The 21,416-nt window shown below is 43.3% G+C and overlaps 1 protein-coding gene across 3 annotated transcripts; it reads right to left on the reverse strand.

Moving 5' to 3' along the window:
* Window positions 1-1,101: 1,101 nt before the first annotated feature.
* On the reverse strand, window positions 1,102-11,949 carry LOC141556672 (uncharacterized). Of its 3 annotated transcripts, none has more exons than XM_074291217.1 (5): window positions 11,723-11,949; window positions 10,844-10,895; window positions 8,118-8,244; window positions 6,962-7,057; window positions 1,102-4,135 (listed from the first exon to the last, which is right to left on the reverse strand). In XM_074291217.1, the coding sequence occupies exons 2-5, from the start codon at window positions 10,871-10,873 to the stop codon at window positions 1,755-1,757; spliced, it is 2,634 nt and encodes an 877-aa protein (XP_074147318.1). In that variant the 5' UTR covers window positions 10,874-10,895; window positions 11,723-11,949; the 3' UTR covers window positions 1,102-1,754. The 3 variants fall into 3 exon arrangements, with proteins under 3 accessions (XP_074147318.1, XP_074147309.1, XP_074147301.1); XM_074291208.1 differs by lacking the exon at window positions 11,723-11,949 and adding an exon at window positions 11,068-11,541; XM_074291200.1 differs by lacking the exon at window positions 6,962-7,057 and having other exon boundaries at window positions 11,723-11,834.
* Window positions 11,950-21,416: the final 9,467 nt, after the last annotated feature.

Consider the following 21,416-nt stretch of genomic DNA (forward strand, 5'->3'; position numbering starts at 1 on the left):
CTAGACCCACCAGAGTACCTTTGACCACTGTCCTTTGCAGTGTGAGCTCTACCCGGCTCGCCTCCTCTGAGGCCTTCTAAGGTCTCTGGCCACAATCTCTTGAATCTATAGCTTAGTAACCGGTAGCGCACTCAAGAACAACCACATGTAATCTTAAAAGCCTTTATTATACCTACTCACATAATGCCTTAACTGATGCCCTGACTTGTTGGTTCCCAAGTGAACACCTGGTCAGAAGACTCATGTGTTCACTACCAAAACCCTTACCTCTTTCGGCTACCCATCTTGGCTTGGCCACCCAGGCTAGGAGCCAGGGTGAACAGCAGGTTAACAGAGGTTAAAGAGGGCGGTTGCTGCCTGCAGTGGGCTTATATAGGGCCTGTGAGGTCACACACACAGCCAATCAGCGAGAGAGTCACCCATTACGAAACTATCTCAATATGGCCAGGATCCCGCCCAAGGGCAGTCCTAATATCCACAGAAAGTACTTCTGGGCCTCAATCCCGATGCACTGTGTCCGCCCATTTAAAGGGCCCTTACAAAGATGGACATAGACATTCATCTCCATGGTTGCAAAGGATTTCAAACTGAAGAGATCACTGGTATTTGAGGGAGTCACTGATGTTGGGTTTTACTCACTTCAATCCATCTCCCTTCATTTCCATATCCCCATGCTTCTCTGAATTCTTCCTATCCAGTTTTTCCATGTCAAATAATTCAAATTATGTTCATCACCACAATTTGTTTAGACATTCTCCAACTAAACAATATCTATTTTCTTTTTTGCACCTATATTTTATTTTGCTACCAAAAAAAAAAAGCCACTGCAACAATTACTTTATTATAGCTAGCAGCTTTGCTTCCCTCATTCCTTAAGAGTTCAAGCCTTGCAGCTGAGTCTGTGTCACAAAATCTGAACATTTGATCAACTTTCAATAAATTCTAATACCAAATGGCTTTTCAGAAGTTGGACCAATTCATAACTACATTCATTATATTATTGTGCCTCTAATTCTGTAGCCCCCCCTAACATTATTTTTGGCTTCTGGGGTCATCTCTACCAATTTGATGGATGTAAGCTAAAACATTAAAGTGGAAGCCTTTGATTCTTAAAGCATCTTAATTAATCTTTTTTTTTTTTTTCTTTTGCCTGACTATGGCAAGAAATGTTTCACGAGCTGCATAGGTATTTATTTAGGAATGATGTGCAAATTTCATCATTCAACAAAGCTCTAGTTTGAGAATTTCCCATATCTTGCTGAGTCTCAAACTGCCAATCACACTCAGAAAGCTTAGTGATGTCACCTGAATTATTAGCCCCAATCTGAACCTGAGGACCCAAGAATGCTCGTCTTCAAGCTCCTCTTGAGCTTCTCAAAGAATTTAGAGTTGGAAGAGACCCAACTCTGAATGCACCATTTAAGTTAAATTACTTTCCCAAGGCCACAGAGGTACAGAACCCGAAATTCAACACATGTTCTCTAACTCCCAAAGTAGGGATCTTCCCATTCCATCAAGATGCCTTTCAAGTAGGTGACCAGATGAAAAGAAAGGTTCTAATATGACCAAGAAACTGTTATCCCAAGGCAACTTTTATTTTCCTTTCCTCACCTTCCCTACAGGGTTATTGCAAGAGAAGGCTAAGTATGGAAGGCATCAGTAGCCTTCTCCCAATGTTCTCTCCCTAACACATATTTCTCCTCATTTTAATGCCTTTTCATTTCATCAAAGATCTGGCAGTAACAATCAGATTTTCATATAAAACCCTTTTTATATTGGTTACAATCATAAGATTTCTCCCCAGTGTGGATTCTCTGATGTCCAGTAAGAGATTCCCTTCTTATAAAAGCCTGTCCACACTGGTTACATTTATAAGGTTTCTCTCCAGTGTGGATCCTCTGATGTACAGTAAGAGCTCCCCGTTTTCTAAAAGCCTTTTCACACTTGTTACATTTATAAGGTTTCTCGCCAGTGTGGATTCTTTGATGTGCGGTAAGAGTTACCTTTTGCGTAAAAGTCTTTCCACACTGATTACATTCATAAGGTTTCTCTTCAGTGTGGATTCTCTGATGTACAATAAGAGTTTCTTTTTTCCTAAAAGACTTCTCACACTGGTTACATTTATAAGGTTTCTCTCCAGTGTGGATTCTCTGATGTACAGGAAGACTACTCTTACATTTGAAAGTCTTTCCACATTGATTACATTCATAAGGATTCTCTCCAGTGTGGATTCTCTGATGTCCAGTAAGAGCTCCTCTTTGTGTAAAAGCCTTTCCACACTGATTACATTTATAAGGTCTCTCCCCAGTGTGGATTCTCTGATGTACAGTAAGATATAGCTTTTGTCTAAAAGCCTTTCCACACTGGTTACATTCATAAGGTTTCTCTTCAGTGTGGATTCTCTGATGTACAATAAGAGTTTCCTTTTTCCTAAAAGTCTTTCCACACTGGTTACATTTATAAGGTTTCTCCCCGGTATGGATTCTCTGATGTACAGGAAGACTATGCTTGTATTTGAAAGTCTTTCCACATTGATTACATTCATAAGGGTTCTCTCCAGTGTGGATTCTCTGATGTCCACTAAGAGCACCCCTTTGTGTAAAAGCCTTTCCACACTGGTTACATTTATAAGGTTTCTCCCCAGTGTGGATTCTCTGATGTACAGTAAGAGCTCCCTGATTTGTAAAAGCCTTTCCACATTGATTACATTCATAAGGTTTTTCTGCAGTGTGGATTCTCTGATGTACAATAAGAGTTTCCTTTTTCCTAAAAGTCTTTTCACACTGGTTACATTTATAAGGTCTCTCTCCAGTGTGGATCCTCTGATGTACAGTAAGAGCTCCCTGATTTGTAAAAGCCTTTCCACACTGATTACATTCGTAAGGATTCTCTCCAGTGTGGATTCTCTGATGTGCAATAAGAGCTCCCCTTTGCAGAAAAGCCTTTCCACATTGCTTACATTCATAAGGATTGTCTCCAGTATGGATTCGCTGATGCAAAGAAAGATTAAACTTATAAATAAAAGTTTTTTCACACTGGTTACATTCATAAAGTTTCTCTCCAGTATGGATTCTTTGATGTGCAGTAAGTACTCTCTTACAGCTGAAAGTCTTTCCACACTGGATACATTCATAAGGTTTCTCTCCAGTGTGGATTCTCTGATGTACAGTAAGAGATTCCCTTTTTCTAAAAGCCTTTCCACATTGGTTACATTTATAAGGTTTCTCTCCAGTGTGGATCCTCTGATGAACAGTGAGAGCTCCCTTTTGTCTAAAAGTCTTTCCACACTGGTTACATTTATAAGGTTTCTCCCCAGTGTGGATTCTCTGATGTACAGTAAGATCCCCCTGTTTTCTAAAAGCCTTGCCACATTGCTTACATTCGTAAGGATTCTCTCCAGTGTGGATTCTTTGATGCAAAGAAAGATTAAACTTATAAATAAAAGTTTTTTCGCACTGGTTACATTCATAAGGTTTTTCTCCAGTATGTATTCTTTGATGTGCAATAAGAACTCTCTTATAGCTGAAAGTCTTTCTACAATGGATACATTCATAAGGTTTCTCTCCAGTGTGGATTCTCTGATGTACAGTAAGAGATTCCCTTTTTCTAAAAGCCTCTCCACATTGGTTACATTTATAAGGTTTCTCACCAGTATGGATCCTCTGATGTACAGTGAGAGCACCCTTTTGTCTAAAAGTCTTTCCACACTGGTTGCATATATAAGGTTTCTCCCCAGTGTGGATCCTTTGATGTACAGTAAGAGCTCCCTGTTTTCTAAAAGGCTTTCCACACTGGTTACATTCATAAGGTTTCTCCCCAGTGTGGATCCTCTGATGTACAGTAAGAGCTCTCTGATTTTTAAAAGCCTTATCACACTGGTTACATTCATAAGGTTTCTCTCCAGTGTAAATTCTCTGTAAATGTCTAGTAAGAGATCCATTTTCTGTGAAAGCCTTTCCGATTTGGTTATATTCATAAGCTTTCTCTCCAATGTGGATTTTCTTAAGTGTATCACAGATATTTTTCCAAGTGAAGTTAATAGGGCCATCACTGATGAATCTTGGCTTGAGAGATTCTACCACTGAAAGGCTTTGCTCTGTAGTATGTTCCTTCACTTCAAGTCTGATCTCTTTTTCTGGGGGAAAAAAAAGACAACAAAAAATAAAACAAATACATACACTACACATACACACATTCTGTATGCAGGTGTTATGGGCCAGAACTCCGTACTTGAAACAAGGATTCTTACAAAGTGCTAAGTGGAATTGATATAACAATGGTTATCTAGTTTAGCATGGTGATTAATCGTTCTCTAGTTCAGTATGATTGAATTAATCTTACAAAAAAATAAAGCTTCCACAGTGGCTTATACCGAAGTATTCTGTAAATGATCTAATTATATTAGAATATATAAACTGGGACAAACTCAGCCAGGGTGGACTCAGAGACAGATTCATTCCATTGGTGACCTTTATGGTGGCTGGAGGCTGGAGCACAAGCCCTCTGACTCAGAGAGATTTACTCCATCTCACACTACCTATGTGGCTGGCTTCCTGCATTTCCTCCACTGAGACCAAGGTAGCCCGGGCCTCAGGCAAGGAGACAATAAAGAATTTGGTCTTTAACACCTGGCTATTCTTACCCTATTGAAAAGAAGACTGCCCCAGAGTATAAGGTTCTGATTGGTTTTCTGGAGGTCTCTGGACCAGCCTTCTTTTCAGCAGAGTAATCACCACAAAAATAGGCAAATGTTAAATTCCAAAGTCCAAATTCTTTATTGTCTCCTTACCTGGGGCCTCTTCTTGAGGCCTTCAGACAGGCCTTGGTCTCAGTGGGGGAAATGAAGGAGGAAAGGCCAGCCACCACAGTGGTGTGAGATGAAGTGAATGAATGTCTGTCCTTGGCTCCAAGAACTTGAGCTCCCATTTCCAGTCCTCTTGTCTTCTCTGGCTCTGACTCTGGCTGAGATCTGTCCCAGCTTTATATGCTTTATTTCAATTACACTGTAGATGTGAATCTTGTAGGACTATATTAAGTACTAAGTACCTGTACTGAACTAGAGAACTATTAATCACCATGCTAAACTAGATAACCATTGTCTTATCAATTCCACTGAGTTAGCACCTTGTAAGAATACTTGTTTCAAGTATAAGAGTTCTGGCCCATAACACCAGAGACCTACAAAAACCCAACCAGAACACTACATGCAGGCATGTGCTCACAGAGACACACTGAGACCCACACATTTATTTCACCTTCCCAATATCAGTAGAAGAGAAACTAAATTATTTTCTATTTCCTCAGATAAAGAACAAAATCCTAACTGGGCAGAATCAACCATTTAAAAATCTCATTGTCTGGCATCTTAAGGATGATTGAATTTCCAATGAGCTTCATGCACAAATATATTGGATCCTCACAGTAAACCTGTAGCAATACAGAAAGTGTCTTCATTCTCACTGGGTGCACAGTTCAGGCCATCAGCTCAGAATGCTTGAGTGACTTGACCCAAATCCCAGCAGCAGAGACTAGAATTTGCACCTTGTGAATTGAAATACTCTGCCTACAATACTTGAAAAGTTAACATCACTATCAATATTTCCTGTCATTTCTTATGATCACTTTCAATTTTATTTATTTTTCTATTAGAGGTCACATGCACAATACTAACACTTGCTTTTTGTGTGTTGATTTTTCATATTTCATCTAAGGAATAAGTGTTTTGTTCTGATCCATTACATTTTTTCATGTAGCCACTAATTATTCCTATTCCCCTACCTATCTTTTTTTTTTTTTTTAATATTTCACTTTTTATTGATTTGAGAAAAATTCTCACTATAAAGAAAGATTGGCATCATTTTTTTTCCAATTTCCCATGATTAGACAGTATACATTTCAGAAATGAGGCTTAATTAAGCCAAACTCTTACTGATTCCATACATGATTATTTCTGTTGGATGTTGAGGAAGCACCCTTGATCATTATACTTTTATCCTACTTGAAACATAGTTTTAATTAATTTAAAAATTTTTTATTATAGTTTTTATTTACCAGATATATGCCTGGGTATTTTTACAGCAATGATAATTACCAAACCTTTTATTCCAATTTTTCCCCTCCCCCCCAAGATGGCAGGTTGACCAATACATGTTACGTATATTAAAGTATAAATTAAAGACAATATACGTATACATGTCCAAACAGTTGTTTTGCTGTACAAAAAGAATGGGACTTTGAGATAGTGTACAATTAGCCTGTGAAGGAAATAAAAAATGCAGGTGGACAAAAATAAAGGGAATGGAAATTCTACCCTACATATCTTTTTAACAAACACAAATCAAGAGGGACCTTATTCCTGGAACCCCTTCTTCAGAGAAGGACACACTCATTCTGGAGTTTCCATTATGTAGAAGTTATGTGGAACTGGTAAAGGAATGGAGGGAGACATGGGTATAGAGGCCGGAGTACCTGAGCCTAAATTAAGTCTTTGATATTTAGTAGCTTAATCCCTTGGTAAGTACATTTCTGATTAAACTTGTGTAAAAGGTGCTGTCCTTAAACCACTATTATCCTCACTAATTAGTGACCTAGTAAAGCAATAAATTTAAATGATTTTCCTGGTCCACAGTGGGTTTCTACATAGTTGCTGGTATATTATCTGCCCCACCAGTCTGTGACCTCCATGAGAGCAGATGTCCCTTATAGGATCAAAGGTAATCATTCTTATAGGGTCACAAATGATCACTGGAAGTTGGGACCCACAAGGCCATGGAGTGGAAGCCACTCATTTTCTAGATGGGAACCTGAGATTCAGTGACTAGTCCAGGAAGCCCCTGCCAAAACATGTCTGAAAATATTCCAAGGCTGCTCTTCCTCCCCCAAACCAAGCTTTTACTTCATGGTGGCTCCTAGAAGTCTCTTGTAAGCACAACTCTCATGTCCCTGCTTTCTCCTCACTCACCTGGAGGGCAGCTCCTCAGGCCTTTTGGGTGCAGCATCCAGGGTACTTCCCTTTGTTCAAAATAAGAGATCACATCTTCTCTGGGAATTGGAAGCTCTGGGCATGGAAAGCAGTTAGGGATGAACAAGGAGAGAAGCATGAAATTTACTTCTCCTTAGGGAATGGGATAAGGATCCAGAGCTGCTCCATTTAGATTTAATCTATTATATCCAAACATGTGAGTCTATGGTCACCCACTAGTGCTTATTATCCTAGTAACCCATGACAGGGTTTGCCTCATCATGCTGTTGTACAAGATGTTCTGAGAAAGAGGCGAATGCTCTTCCCCCACCTCCAATCCTCTTAGGTTCCATTGTGGCAGAAACTTCTAACCCCATTCCTGGGTAAAAAGGGTTCTTGGGCCTGAGCAGCCTTGAGCCAGATGAAGAGGGACCTTAGTCCTGGAACCCCTTCTTCAGAGGACAGACTCATTCCAGTGTTTCCATTATCTAGAAACTAGGTGGAGCTGGTAGGGTGGTGGACACATACCTTATTTCCTTCATTTTCCTATCTTCATCTAAGTGCCATTATATACAAACATGGCTTATCTATACATCCATGCAGATACACATATACGTTAAATTATGCTATCTGTATTTCTAGTGGTTCAATTCTTCCTCTGGATGTAAACAGCATCTTTGCTCGTTTGTGCTTTTTCATTAATTTGGTTACCTAGAATAACAACTTACTTGCTAGAAGTTGTTCTTACACACTATTGTTGCCACAGTGCTGTACAGAAAGCATATGGCACAGCACCTGGCAAAGGAAATGCTTCTTCCCTCCCATTTCCTTCCCACCACTTGTGTTAGAATTTGAGGGCAATAAGAAAGAAGATGAAGGACAAACTTTCTATACTGGGGACAACTAGGTACTAGGGGCAACAAATTGATGGCTATTAAAAAGAAGAATATTCCAAATGCTAGACCCATCCCAAAGAGCAAGGGTGTATAAGGAAAAGCTCCTATCATTCAATGTAAAGACATACAGGAGGATCCTGTTGCTTGGACACAGCTGACCAGCACTTTCTCCATTCTGACTAATACTGCCCCACCCCAAACCCTGCACCCTAGAGAAGGACCATATGCAGATTCAGAGTTAGCAGGGGACACGTCCTTACCCAGGGACAACAGGTTCCGGGCATTCTCCAGCATGACCTCCTTGTACAGCTCCTTCTGAGGAGGGTCCAAGAGGCCCCACTCCTCCTGGGTAAAGTCCACAGCCACATCCCTGAATGTCACCCACTCCTAAAGCAGCAAAAGTCATGAGATGTAGAGCTCAGAGACACTTCAGAATTAGGGTTAGGGGAACCCTAACCCTCAATTTAGAGCAGGAAACAAAGCAGAGAAGAGATTTGCTTAAAGGTCAGACCATTTCTGAGTGTCAGAGTCAGCTCCTGGAACTAGGGTCAGTAGGAGTCTGAATTTTGCCAAAAGTATTTTATAGTGTAGTGACTGATGGTGTGGGGTTTGTCACCAAGTGATGGCAGGCACCAAAAATGGGGTTTACTATTGGCCATTCTCTTTGAAAAAAGGAAGATTTATTGAGGAGAATAGGTTACAGACCAAATGAAGGGATATGATAATGGTAAATGTGAAAGAGTGGGAGAACATAGGAGAGACCAGATCTTCAGTGGAACTCACAATTACCTAGTACAAAGGGAGCTTCCTATGAGATTGGGGCATGCTCTTAGCTGGCAGACTAACCCTGAAAGAGTTAGTTATCTGTAAAAAGGAAAAGTGGGATTGGACAGCAGTTAATAGAGAATAAGTAGGGAAGGAAAATACAAAAAAAAGTGAAGGACAACCTGGTGGAAGTGAAGTAAACTACAATTAACATTCAAAGAAAATCTGTCCCTTGCTGAAAGCAAGTATACTGGAAGGAAAGACAGCATGCACATGGATTTGGACCCCAAAGATGACAAGTTCCCCAGAAAGACACAATTGGTTAAAAAAATATGGTCCCCATCATGAAGGAAATTTTGGACACAGAAAGTGAAATTCTAATGGGAAGAATCCACAGATCACCCACAGAAAAATCAAACCTAGAACCCAAAAACAAAACCCAGGGCTACAAATTGCCAGGCTGGCAATGGTCACCTTTAACTATTCATTCAGAAGGAAAAAGTCCTATAAGCCATGAGATAGACCTACTCATACAATGAAACTAACTGAGTTTGCAATAGTGGAAGACAAATGCAAATCAAGGAGATAAGGGGAAGGAATGGAAGAATGGGTTCCAGAAAGGAGTGGATCTGAGGGTGCAGTCCAGGATGACCTGTCCTGCAGATGGGAGCTGAAGAACAAGGCACAAAAAGTAAATATTCCATAATAAAGGGGGAGTCTAACATCAAGTAAAGGAGGCAGAGAAAAAAGGGTCAGATAGTAAGAGTTGTGTCCTAAAAACTTAGAGAACTGAGAATCCTGGAAGAGAGAATGAAAAGCTGGAGAATAGGATAAAAAATGGGAATTAAGTACATGAACTCCATGGATTTGGAAAGAGAAGAGCACCTGGGGAGTGAGGGAGGAAGGTAGAAAGATTGAAAGATGCAAAAAGGAAGAGGCTTGACTTTGGAGAGGAGAAGGGGTTCCAGTGATCACTATTCTTAGAGAAAAGGGACTTCTCCCTGAGGCTTAGGGGTTTTGTGCCTGAAAAACCAGGATTGAGATTTCTAGGAGAATGTGGAAGAAAGGTAAAGGAACAAGAGAGGATAAATATCAGGAGGAAATCTTTCCAGCTATGGAGCCATCTTCTCCTTTACAGCTTTTGTGATACACAGTATTCTGAAAGGAAAACACCATGGGAAAGAGGAATCTGGGGGATTGGTCTAGAGCCAGTGGCAGAAAGCATCTACAGGACAGAGCTCAGAGTGGATACATTGGCAGCTTTGGATTGTATGAAGTGTACAGGGAAAAGAGAAAGACCAGAGGAGTAGGGGGACTATGAGCCAGAGAATGAGAAATTAAGCAAAACAGAAAGAGAAGATGGATGATGACAAGAAGGAGCGCAATCCTCCTAGGAAAGGGGAAGAAAAATGGATGAAAATTTAAAAACTAATGAACAGGATAGTTGAAGGATAAGAGAAGAAAGGAAGCTACAAGAGAACTAAAAGGAAAGAAGGAGATGAAGAAATGTAGAATGAAATGTAAGCAGAAGAAATGAACACATGTCTAAAGAAATTGGAGATAAAAGCCTTATGGCATCTTTGAAATGGAGCAACAGAAGAATATGCCTATTTCTTTGTCACACATGGAACTTCTATAAAAATTAACCACTGGGATAAAGACTGCAGACAAACGTATAAATAGTCAGAAATAATTTCTACATCTTTTCGTTCCCTAAAGAAATAAGAATGGAAATTGCCCGACATCGAGATCATTGACAAAAGTTATAAACCTAAAGGGAAAATTTCCAGTGACATTAAATAATGACTGGGTCAGAGAACAGATCTCAGAAATGATAAAATTGTAAAAAAGAAACAAAGGACAATGATTAAACAATATTCCCAAATTTCTAAGATTCTGCTAAAGTAGTCCTTAGGGGAGAAACACAGATTTATAAACACACATTAAGCATTTAGAAAAAGAGATGAACTAATCTGAATTCTAAATATATATAAATTAATAAAACGAAAACAAGAATAAATGTCAAGTTATTAAAATTAAAATCTCAGTGAATCAGTCACAAACCCAGAAGAGCAGGGCAGTGTTGTTCTCACTGTGCTGACGGAATGGCCACTTTTATAAAGAGACAGTCCATAAGTTATTGCGGCTTCCCACACTTTCCCCCATGTTAAGGGAAATGCCTGTGATGGTGGATCCAGCAGGTCTAGCGGACCGCACTCACCTGGGGAGGTCGGAGGCTGCCGGGGCCCATTCCCTCTGGCTCCAGGCTCCCTCTGTACAAAGAAAAGTAACCACGGTGACTCCAACTGTCCCTAGTGTTTCTGTACCTCAGAGTCCCGCTGCCCCCCCCCTAACTGCCCCCCCCATGTGGCAGCCCCCAAAGGCCGGAATAACAGAGGTCCCACGTGAGGCTTTTAATTCTGCGCTTTTCCGAGCACAGGATACCTGCATCCCCCGGAAAGTCCAGACAAAATCCAGTCCGGGCCAGAGCTCCGAGGCTCGGGGAGAAGGGGGCCAGGGTCCCAGGGGAGGGCTGGGAGGCGAGCAGCCGGAGCTGGCGAGGAGTCCAGGCCACTAGAGAGACAGCAGAGCTCCGGGGGGAGACAGGAAAGAGCTGGGGAGGGCGGCGGGGCCCGGCCTGGGAGTCCCTGAGGGAAAAGCGCAGCCGGAGCCGCGAGCCGGAGCACGGGAAGCAGCCCGGGAGCCGGGTCAGTGAAGGGCGCGCAGGAGAGAGCTTGGGTCACTGGGTCCGAGCGGGCTCCGGGGGGTAGGAAGGCGGGACTCGGGGACCCCTCCGGGAGTGAGTGTGGAGGAGGAGCTGGATCTCTAAGCGAGCTCCCGGGGACGGGGGGACGGGCCCCGGCTGAAATCTCCACTCCCGGGTTCTCAGGGGCAAAGTCTGAAACCCGGGAGGTAAATGCGGGCAGCGGGAGCCGGCGGCGGGGGGGGGGGGGGGGGGAGGGGGGGAGGGGGGAGGGGGGAGCTCATCCAGCCGCAAGGCTTAAGGGGGCGACACTGTACCAGGTCAGAGGAGGAGGAGCCCCAGAGGGCGGGACACCCCGCGGAAGCCCGCAAAGGGGGGACGCCGGCTCCGACCTACCTGCGAGGTGCACGCGCGGGTCTGGCCTCAGGGAGACAAAGCGATCGGGGATCCCGGGAAGGGAGGACGACCGATGGGCAGGCGGAGACACAGCAGCTCCAAGACTTCCGGCTCCCCCCAAACCACTCTTCCTGGTCCTCCCGTTCATCCCCCCTTTTAGAAGGGTGGAGCCTTCTTCTCGCACCCCCGCAGGGCCAAGACTGCAGGCTACGGCCCCTGGCACTGTGGTCTCTCCCAAACCCAACTCCTCCCAGGCCCGCCCACTTCCGTTACCGCCCCTTTTTCCCCCCGGTCTTCCCGCCCCTCCCCGGAGCTCCCTGCAGTCACTCTCCCTGAGCCACAGACCCGTCCACGTTTCAGCTTCGTTTTTACGCGTTGCCAACTCTGAGTCCATGTTGTCCCGCCAGAGGAGCTGAGGCAAGAAGAGCCGGGTTTTCGGGCTTTTGTTCGTGGAGAGTTTAGGCCAGCGACCGGCTCCTTCCTGTTCAAATCCGAACTCCTGCTCAAAACTCGTGCGGTCCAGAGCGACCGAGGGACAGCGTCTCTATAGGGGATACAGAAGCCACAAGAAAGCGGGGGCGGGGGTCCCCGGGAGCTGTTGCACCAAAACACTTCTGTTTCTCACAGCCTAAAGCAAGAACCGCGTGCGCACGGTGATGGGGATGGGGTTGGGATGCATACAGTGGTGGGAATAACGGGATGCATACAGTGGTGGGAATAACAGGGTGCATACAGTGGCGGGAATAACGGGATGCATACAGTGGTGGGAATAACGGGATGCATACAGTGGTGGGAATAACGGGATGCATACAGTGGTGGGAATAATGGGATGCATACAGTGGTGGGAAAGGGCTTAAGGGGACCGTCCAGGAGCAGTATTTTCGGGAACAATAACTGATCTTGTCTGTAGAAGCACCTCCCGCGTGTGCTGCCCAGGTAAGCAGAACAGAAACAGGCAAGGTCACTAGGGTCACCTCCATCTGGTGTGTGAGGCTAAGTTCAGGTTCTCATGAGAAACTTACAAGGTCCTTTTTAATTCAGCAATCTTTTCCCACTTTCTCTCTTCTTTGTCACCATACTATCTTTTTTGGTGTGTGTGTGTGTGTGTGTGTGTGTGTGTGTGTGTGTGTGTGTGTGTGTGTGCGCGTGTGCGCGTGCATTTTTCCAGTCTATTTCATGACTTCTAAAGTTAGTATTAAAGTTGGGCTAAGGGGACACTTTCTCAAGCTTCTTGCCTTGGGGTTTGGGGTCTGGCTGCTGGCTTGTCAGGGCTCGGGCTCTCAGTCCTGCTTTGCTGGGGTGCAGCCTGCTCCTTCCTGACCTTGGGGCACCTGTGCTGGACAGAACCTTCCTTGATCTCAATGAGACAGAGCTTTCCTGCTAAACTTTTGGGCTGGAAAAATATTTCACCTTGTCCTTTTGTTGGTTCCCATCGAATTGAACTACAAGTTGGAATCCTTGAGAAGGCCAAATGGACATGGGATTTTCATCAGAAGCTTATTTTTCAAAAATTTTATTTTGTTTTTCCAAATGCATATAAAGATAGTTTTCAACACTCATTTTTAATAATGCCTGTTTATTTTTAAAAATAATGCCTTTTTATTTTCAAAATATGTATAATGAGAGTTTTCAATTTTCATCCTTTCAAATCCTTGTGTTTCAAATTTTTTTCCTTTCCTTAGACAGCAACTAATCCAATGCATGTTAAGCATCTGCAATTCTTCTAAACAGATTTCCACATTTATCATGCTACACAAGAAAAATCAGATCAAAAGGAGGAAAAAAGAGAGAAAGAAAACAAAAATCAAGGAAACAACAACTCTAATTGTGAAAATACTATGCTATGATCCACATTAAGTGCCTACAACTTTCTTTCTCAGTGCAGATGACTCCAGCAGAAATCTATTGAAATTGGCTTGAATCATCTCATTGTTGAAAAGAGCCTTGTCCATCAGAAGTGATCATTCCATAATCTTGTTGTTGCTATGTATAGTGTTCTCTTGGTTCTACTTGTTATGGGCCAGAACTTGAAACTGGGTACTAAGATTAATTATAGATGTTTTTCCTTCACTTTTCTGCCCCCACACTAGCGATGTCTACTATTATACAGAAATATACATCTATCCATGTATCCAAGTACACATATATGTCAAATTATGCTATATGTATTCCTAGTCATCAGCTATTCCTCGGAATGCAAATAGCATTAGATTAAGGACAAGTTTCCTGTACTGGGGATAACTAGATGTTAGGGGCTACAAATTGATAGTTATTAAAAAGAAAAATACTCCAATATATTCATTATCAAAATTTGTTTAGTCATGTCCAACAAAAGGCCATCTATTTTGTTTCTTTTTTGTATCTACATTATATTTTGCTACTAAAAACACAAAGTAAAACAAAAATAGCTACTGCAATGAATATTTTAGCTAGAACCTTTCTTCCCTCATTTACTTAGAGCTCATGCTTTGCAGCAGAGTCTGTTGTAAAATATAGACATTTGATAATGTTTTAATAAATCCTAATACTAAATGTCTTTTCAGAACAATTGGCTAACTTATAGCTACATATATTGTATATTCTTGCTTTCTCCATAGGATGGCATGGCAGAGAGGGGAGGGAGAGAAATCTATTTTTTCTTGTTTAAAAAAAAAAAGAAAAATTGAATTGAAAAAAATGAAGTAAATCAATATTTTCTGCTCCAAATCTCCCTGACTACATAAGCAAAAATAAGATGGGGATAATGATACCAGAGTTTACTATAAGGATCAAGGGAGATATTGATAAGATGTTTGACTCAGGGCTGGTTTTCTTCCTTCAGTCTTGGCACTAGATTAACCACTCATTTGCCAGCTGCCAAAGGCAGTAGTACCCTCCTTATTGTGCTCATCAGCTTTGGTGAAAGAGCCACCATCCCTTGGAGTTCTGTTCTTCCTCTGCCACGTAGGTCTGTTTAGTTTTCTTCCCTGGAAGGTGACGACGAAGCTGGCCACAGAGACAGACTTACACAGAGACTGAAGGATCCACATGCCCCTCTCTGAGCAGTATTCTGAGGGGCTCTGGACAAGCTAGCATGTTTGCCTGGCAAACTAAAAGGCTAAGAAATCTACGCCTGTGAAATTAGGTTCCTTCAGCTAAGACAGATTTCCCAAGATGGCCCATACCTTTGATGTACTGAGCAGAAGAGCTCTCCCATGGAAGCAAGAGGAGTTGTGTACTCAACCTAAGGAACTCTAGTGACCTTACAAAAGGTCCTTTTAAGGCTACACTTAAGTAAACCTCCTTTACTTGTGAAATAACCCCAGACTGTCATTATTGCTTAATATCTAACCTGAATATTGACTTGAGGAGCTTCCATCATTATACGTTTGCCGAGGCCCTGCTGCAGCCTATGGCAGTCACAATTTCTAGGAAAGTGTCTGAGGCATGGTGGCACACTAAGGTGACTGTCAGTGCTCCCTTTATTCCCTGTTGGTCTCATGGTCCCTGCCAGATAATGGCACTCTGCACAGGGTGGGCCAAGTGAAACGAATATGGGAGAATTTTCAGGCTACTTAGTGTACCTTCCAAGGTTACAGATGTACCTCATTTCCCACTTTCCAGCTTGACATTAACATTAAACAGTAACTAGGAGTAACAATCTGCTCGTCTAACAAGCTGTAGTAGCACTCTGTTGTAACAAACTGCTTATAGTAACAAAGTCACAAATGGGGGCAGTTAGCAGTAAAAATGGGCTTCTCTAACAGAGTTGTAACAAACTGCTTATAGTAACAAAGTCACAAATGGGGGCAGTTAGCAGTAACAATCACTTTCTCTAACAGAGTTGTAACAAACTGCTTATGGTAACAGTCACAAATGGGGGCAGTTAGCAGTAAAAATGGGTTTCTCTAACAGAGTTGTAACAAACTGCTTATAGTAACAAAGTCACAAATGGGGGCAGTTAGCAGTAAAAATGGGTTTCTCTAACAGAGTTGTAACAAACTGCTTATAGTAACAAAGTCACAAATGGGGGCAGTTAGCAGTAACAATCACTTTCTCTAACAGAGTTGTAACAAACTGCTTATGGTAACAGTCACAAATGGGGGCAGTTAGCAGTAAAAATGGGCTTCTCTAACAGAGTTGTAACAAACTGCTTATAGTAACAAAGTCACAAATGGGGGCAGTTAGCAGTAACAATCACTTTCTCTAACAGAGTTGTAACAAACTGCTTATGGTAACAGTCACAAATGGGGGCAGTTAGCAGTAAAAATGGGCTTCTCTAACAGGGTTGTAACAAACTGCTCATGGTAACAGTTACAAATTGGGTCAGTTAGCAATAACAATGGGCTTTTCTAACGGAGTTGTAACAAACTGCTTATGGTAAGAGTCACAAATGGGGGCAGTTAGCAGTAACAATCTACTTCTGGAGTCATCAATGGCATATTTCATCATGCATTGTCCAGCGAGATACCCTAAATTTCTCTCCAGCTTGTTTCTCATCATTGACGGGAAAATGCTGAGCTAATTCTTTGAACTTTGAGCCCTTACAGAGAGGGTCTCAAGTAAGACCTGAACCGGATTCTTTCTGTACGTGGACTTACTCAACCCTGGCCCTCTACACTTTACTGATGGGACCAGTTTTCTTGACAACGGGAGAAGGTAGACAGGTGACTCTGGTGAGCCTCAGTGGCACCAAGAAACAAACCATGAGCCCTGCTCCCCCCTCCCCCACCAGACTTCTGCTCAGAAAGCTGAAGTCATGGCAGAAATGATCACACTGATGTATTTACCTCAAGTATGTCTCTGATTCTTTGTAGAGAATGCTTTTGTTCCAGTAACAGGCATTCTTCATCAAGGTTTACCAGGTCTTTCTTTACAATTGGTTCTTAGGAGGATGGAGAGCCAACATGTCTGAATCCATCACCCTGACAGAGAGTACGGTAGGTCTCAAGTAAGACCTGGACTATACTGGACTTTATTATTGTTATTTTTTGTATTTCTCTTTATGTTTTCTGCATCTATGGTATTTTCATTAGGAATGCTTGGAAGGACTTTCATTAAAGGTCCCTTTTCCCTCCTAGTGTTTTATTCTGTTTTGCTTCATGAATGACTCTTGTTCTTAAGGTCATGTCTTTTGCCTTCTGGCCTGTCTTTATTTCTCTGCTCCTTAATAATAGTTGTGGGGGCAGCAAGGTGGCTCAGTGGATGGAGCACTAAATTCAGGAGGACCTGAGTTCAAATCTGGTCTCAGACACTTGACACTTCCTAGCTGTGTGACCCTGGGCAAGTCACTTAACCCCAACCTCAAAAAAAAGAAAGAAGTTGTTAAATAGTGTCTGGTTCTCATGGTAGTTCCTTGGTACTTAAACTATACTGGACTTTCCAGGTGCTTGCAGGATTTTTCTCATCTACTTGGAAGCTCTGTATTTTGGATATGATGTTCCTGGGAGTTCTCATTCTGAGATCTCTCTCAGACACTTGATGTGCTTGGAGGCAAATGTAAAAAGAATTTTGAGATTTCCTTTTGGCCATCAGGAGCTCTATACATAGAAAAGCATACAGGCTAATCATGGAGAGGCTAGCTGGGTGAGAGACCAAACAGAGTTGCCCATATTGGGAAATGTTGGCACTTTTCCAAAGCTACTGGAACTGGAAAGGGATCAAGGATGCCTGTGACCTCTAAGGTAGTCACTTTTATCTGGGAAAGAAATGTTCTTTTGGCTGTGCAAGGTTATGATAAGAGCAGCTGAAAGCACATTTATGGGGCAAAAGTCAGGGCCTGTCTCATCAAAGTGACCTGGAGTTTCTTTATCTCTACAAGTCTCACATTAAGCATTTACAAAAAGAGCAGATCATTTAAATCTGCATTCTAAAAAATCAAAAAATAAATGACTGGACCAAAAATAAGCATAAGTGACAAGATACTAAAATTAGAAGGGAAATAGATAAATTGTAAATAAAAAAATTACAATGATAAATGGCTTCTTTGAAATGATTAATAATAATCTGATTAAAAAAAACAAAAACAAAAACCAGAAAAACCAGTCAATAAAATAGTGAGGTTAGTTTTTTTTGTTTGTTTCCTTGAAAACTGACAAAGCTGTCACATAATGGGAAAGGCTTCATGCGCTTTCCTGAAAGCTGTACTCTGAGAACCTCAGGACAAATTAGTGTGGCTTCCTGGCAATCTAAAGGCCTAACAAAAACCCTTGTTAAGTGAGAGTCCATCAGATATGATAGATTTCCCAAGATGCTACATTGCCACACCCATCTCTACTGACCAGATGAGCTTCTATATGGGACCAAGATCAGCCTTGTCTACTCAAGCTTAAGAACACTGGCATCTTTACTGAATGTCCTGTCAATGCTATAATTAAATACATCTCCTTTTATTTGTGGCATTCCCTAGGAATATCTGGTTTTTGCTTAGCATCTAAACTGAATTTTGGTTTAAGTCATTTCCATCCATTATATTCTTCCAGGTAAAGCTAGAACCTTCTCCAGCTCCCAGCAGAGTCACATACTGAAGAAACTGTCTGAAGTACATGGCACCCAACCCTGGCTCTGCCAAGTCTTCCTTTTCTCCCTGTTGCTCTCATGGTCTCTGCCAATGCTTGGCACTCTGCATGGGGAGACCCAAATTACACCGCCAGGAAGCCAGTTTGTTTAGTAGCCTGATGTGGAGTAAAATCCCAATAGCCTCCTTTGCACAGGAGAGATCAATCTCTGGGCCAGGAAGGGCTTAGAAGCGTAAGAGCAGCAGGATGGCCCAGATCTCTAGGTCCTAGAACTCTTTGGCTGGCTTCTAGGGCCTGTCTAAATGCTTATTGACTTGACCCAAGAAATGGTAAAGGGGAGAGTTTCAGAGACACCTGGGAAGGCTTGTGTGACTGAGCAGCATCAGGAGGACAGTTTCTGCTCTGGAGACAGCACTGCAAAAGCCAAGGCTGGGGAAGCCTGATCTTTCCCAGATCTTGGGTTGCTATAAGGAAGAGCTTGGCCACAAGAAAGAGAAATGGGAGAAGCTCTGTGTGTGTGTGTGTGTGTGTGTGTGTGTGTGTGTGTGTGTGTGTGTGCGCCCCTGCGCGCATGCCATTCAGAGAGCAAAGACATGTCCCCTAGGTAATAAAGAGTAATGAGGGAAGTGGTCATGATGAGGTAATAGGGAACCTCAAAATGATGAGGTAATTTGAACCAAATCATGAGATAAATACCTAATAATGAGGTATATACCTCAATAGGATTAAGTGAGGTCTAGTGGCAGGATTCGGGGTACAGGGAGTCACATGGAGCTCCCCTGCAACCCCCTTGGGATTCGGCGCAAGGATACAAAGTTAAATCAGGTCTAGTGGCGGCGAGAGTCCCCTGTAAATGAATTTACAGGCCCGAAAACCTAGATGGGTAAAGATGTTTATTGCAGGGTTTGGAAGCAAGGTTCAGGTCTGGTTAGTAAAAGGCATTAGATAGAGGAAGATAAACGCCGAAAGCGGCGGGGACAGAGAATCTCTGCTGCAAGCATCTTGGCTGGCATCTTTCAAATCTCTGAACCCAAGATGGTTCTAGCTTTGCTCTTTTTATCTGCTTGAAGAAGTAATGGGCAGAGTTCAGGTTAATTCCTAGAAGGCCAGATTTTTGGCGGGCTTTATCCAAGCCAGCTCAGATCCAGTGGGGGGCTGGGTACAAGCCCAGACTAGTTTGACCAGATCTTGTATCAAAGGTCCAAGTCCCAAAGGAAGTTGTAGATCAAACAAGGAACATCAGGGGCTACCGCCCTCAACAGTCATCCTTGTGTGTCAGCTGTGAGGAGATGGAATTTAACCTACTGTATTATAATTGATATCCATGTTGGTAAAGAATTGATCCATACATGAGACACTGCCAGCTTCACAGCCCATCCTCCTGTCCATGGCAATGGTTGTGACTGCTGATGGTCACCTGAGGAGGAGATCTGAGGTTCCCAGGCCCATGGCTGAGCTCCAGGCTCCCTGTGGAGGTAGCAAACACCCAGAGCGACTCCACTTAGTCAAGTTCTTCCTGGTCCTAATCTTTAAATCTCACAATTGGGCTTCTCCCACCCTTTCTGGCCCCAGAAATGAAGCAACAGCCAAAGCTCTTATCAACAGTGGTCACAGTGAACCATGGGAGGCTTTCACTCTCATCTTTCTGATAGCCAAGAGAGAGTCCTAGAGTGCCCAGGACTTGCCACCATCTTCCTCCAGACTGAGTGCCTTTGTGCTCATCATCCTCTAGGTGACTGCTCTTTGGAACCCTCATGATAAAACCAGTCTAATTTTCCTCCAAGTTTTGGCATCTACATTTGACCCAATATTTGCTTGGGTCAGGCCTGGTTCCCCTGGAGAAGGAACCATCCTTGAAGGGGAAGGGGCTTCTATAGGCAGGAAGGTAGCCCACAGAGATATACTGGGAGTGAGACCCCAACAGGGAGTTTCAAAGGCCCTGGTCCTGCCCTCAGAGTAAAAACTCCCCCCTACAGAAGGTTGCAGGCAGCAGGGAGAGTCAGGATTGGAAATAAAGGTGGGGTGAAAACCCATCCCCTCTGTCTCTTCCTCCTCTCCCCATTCTCGAGACCCCAGAAGTACAAGGGGCTTGGGACCCACCCCAGATGGGAGACCAGTGAGAGCTTTAATGATTCCTGAGTCAGAGCTCTCCTTCCACCTGATCCTCTGCCCTCCCTCTATCCTCTCTCCCCAACTAACACATATATAAAATTCTAGACGATAGACTGCTTGTTGTAGGGAGAGGGAAGCCAGGAAAAGTGGGGGATGACGAGAGTCCTGGCTTGGAGCCACCAAATGACCAAGAGAAATTTAAGACAAGAAAGGTAAAATCCTGCCTGGGACTGAGCCCTGAGGGTCTGAAGGAAGAGGGGCTGGGAAGCAGGTGTGAGGAGCAGGATTAGAGTCTGGAAAGTAAAACAAACCAATATAGTTAAAGGCAGGGAAGTCAGGAATATCGGAGTGACAGTAGTGCTCCAGTGGGAAGCTGAGCCTGGGAAAGCAGGAATTCTGCGTGCTGAGGCCTGACTAGGAACTGCGGAAGGAAGCTTTGGTAGAGCCTGGTCTTGGAGTTCATAATGGGAAAGTGCAGACAAGGAGTCCCAAGCCTAAGGCTTGATGGGAAGGAGCCCAAGGGCCACAAGGGTTCTGTTAAGGGGGAGCAGGAAAGAACTTTGGAAACTGGGCCCAAGTTGGGGTGCTGGAGGTAGGAAGGCAGGACTCAAGGGACCTTAAAGGGGATTAAGTCTGAAAGAGGATCTGAATCTCTAAGCAAGAAGTGGGAACAGAGGGGCCCTCTGGGTCCTGATGGGAAGGCTGAAATCAGGACTCCCAGATTACTAGGGGCAAAGTCTGGGAGGTAAATGTGGGCAGGGGGAGCCAGGAAGTTGGGGAAGGGGCTGGGAGCCTGGGAAACATTTAGGGGAGGGGAGCTCATCCAACAGGGAGGCTTGGTAGAAGGGAGTGCTTTTTGGTCGACTGGGAGGACATTCACAACAAGATCGGAGAGGAAGGAAAGGACCGAATGAGCAGGACAGCCAACAGAAGCCGGGAAATATGAGGGATGCTGGGGCACACCTGCTTGGGAGCTGCAAGCACAGCTCTGTCCTCTACAAGACAAACCTTTAGAAGTTCCAAGGAAAAAAAGGAGAGGCATCTATCTGAATTCTATGGAAGAGAGGGATCTCAGCCCCAAGACT

Source organism: Sminthopsis crassicaudata, chromosome 1, assembly GCF_048593235.1.
Source record: "Sminthopsis crassicaudata isolate SCR6 chromosome 1, ASM4859323v1, whole genome shotgun sequence".
Classification (NCBI taxonomy): Eukaryota; Metazoa; Chordata; class Mammalia; order Dasyuromorphia; family Dasyuridae; genus Sminthopsis; species Sminthopsis crassicaudata.

Bases quoted from the DNA above. Each gene is read 5' to 3' on its own strand.
- LOC141556672 (XM_074291217.1), bottom strand. From the start codon at position 10,873: ATGGGCCCCGGCAGCCTCCGACCTCCCCAG. The intron at 7,058-8,117 runs GTAAGGACGTGT...TTCCATGCCCAG, and splicing joins CCGGAACCTGTTGTCCCTGG to AGCTTCCAATTCCCAGAGAA. The intron at 4,136-6,961 runs GTGAGTGAGGAG...TTTTTCCCCCAG, and splicing joins CCTGAGGAGCTGCCCTCCAG to AAAAAGAGATCAGACTTGAA.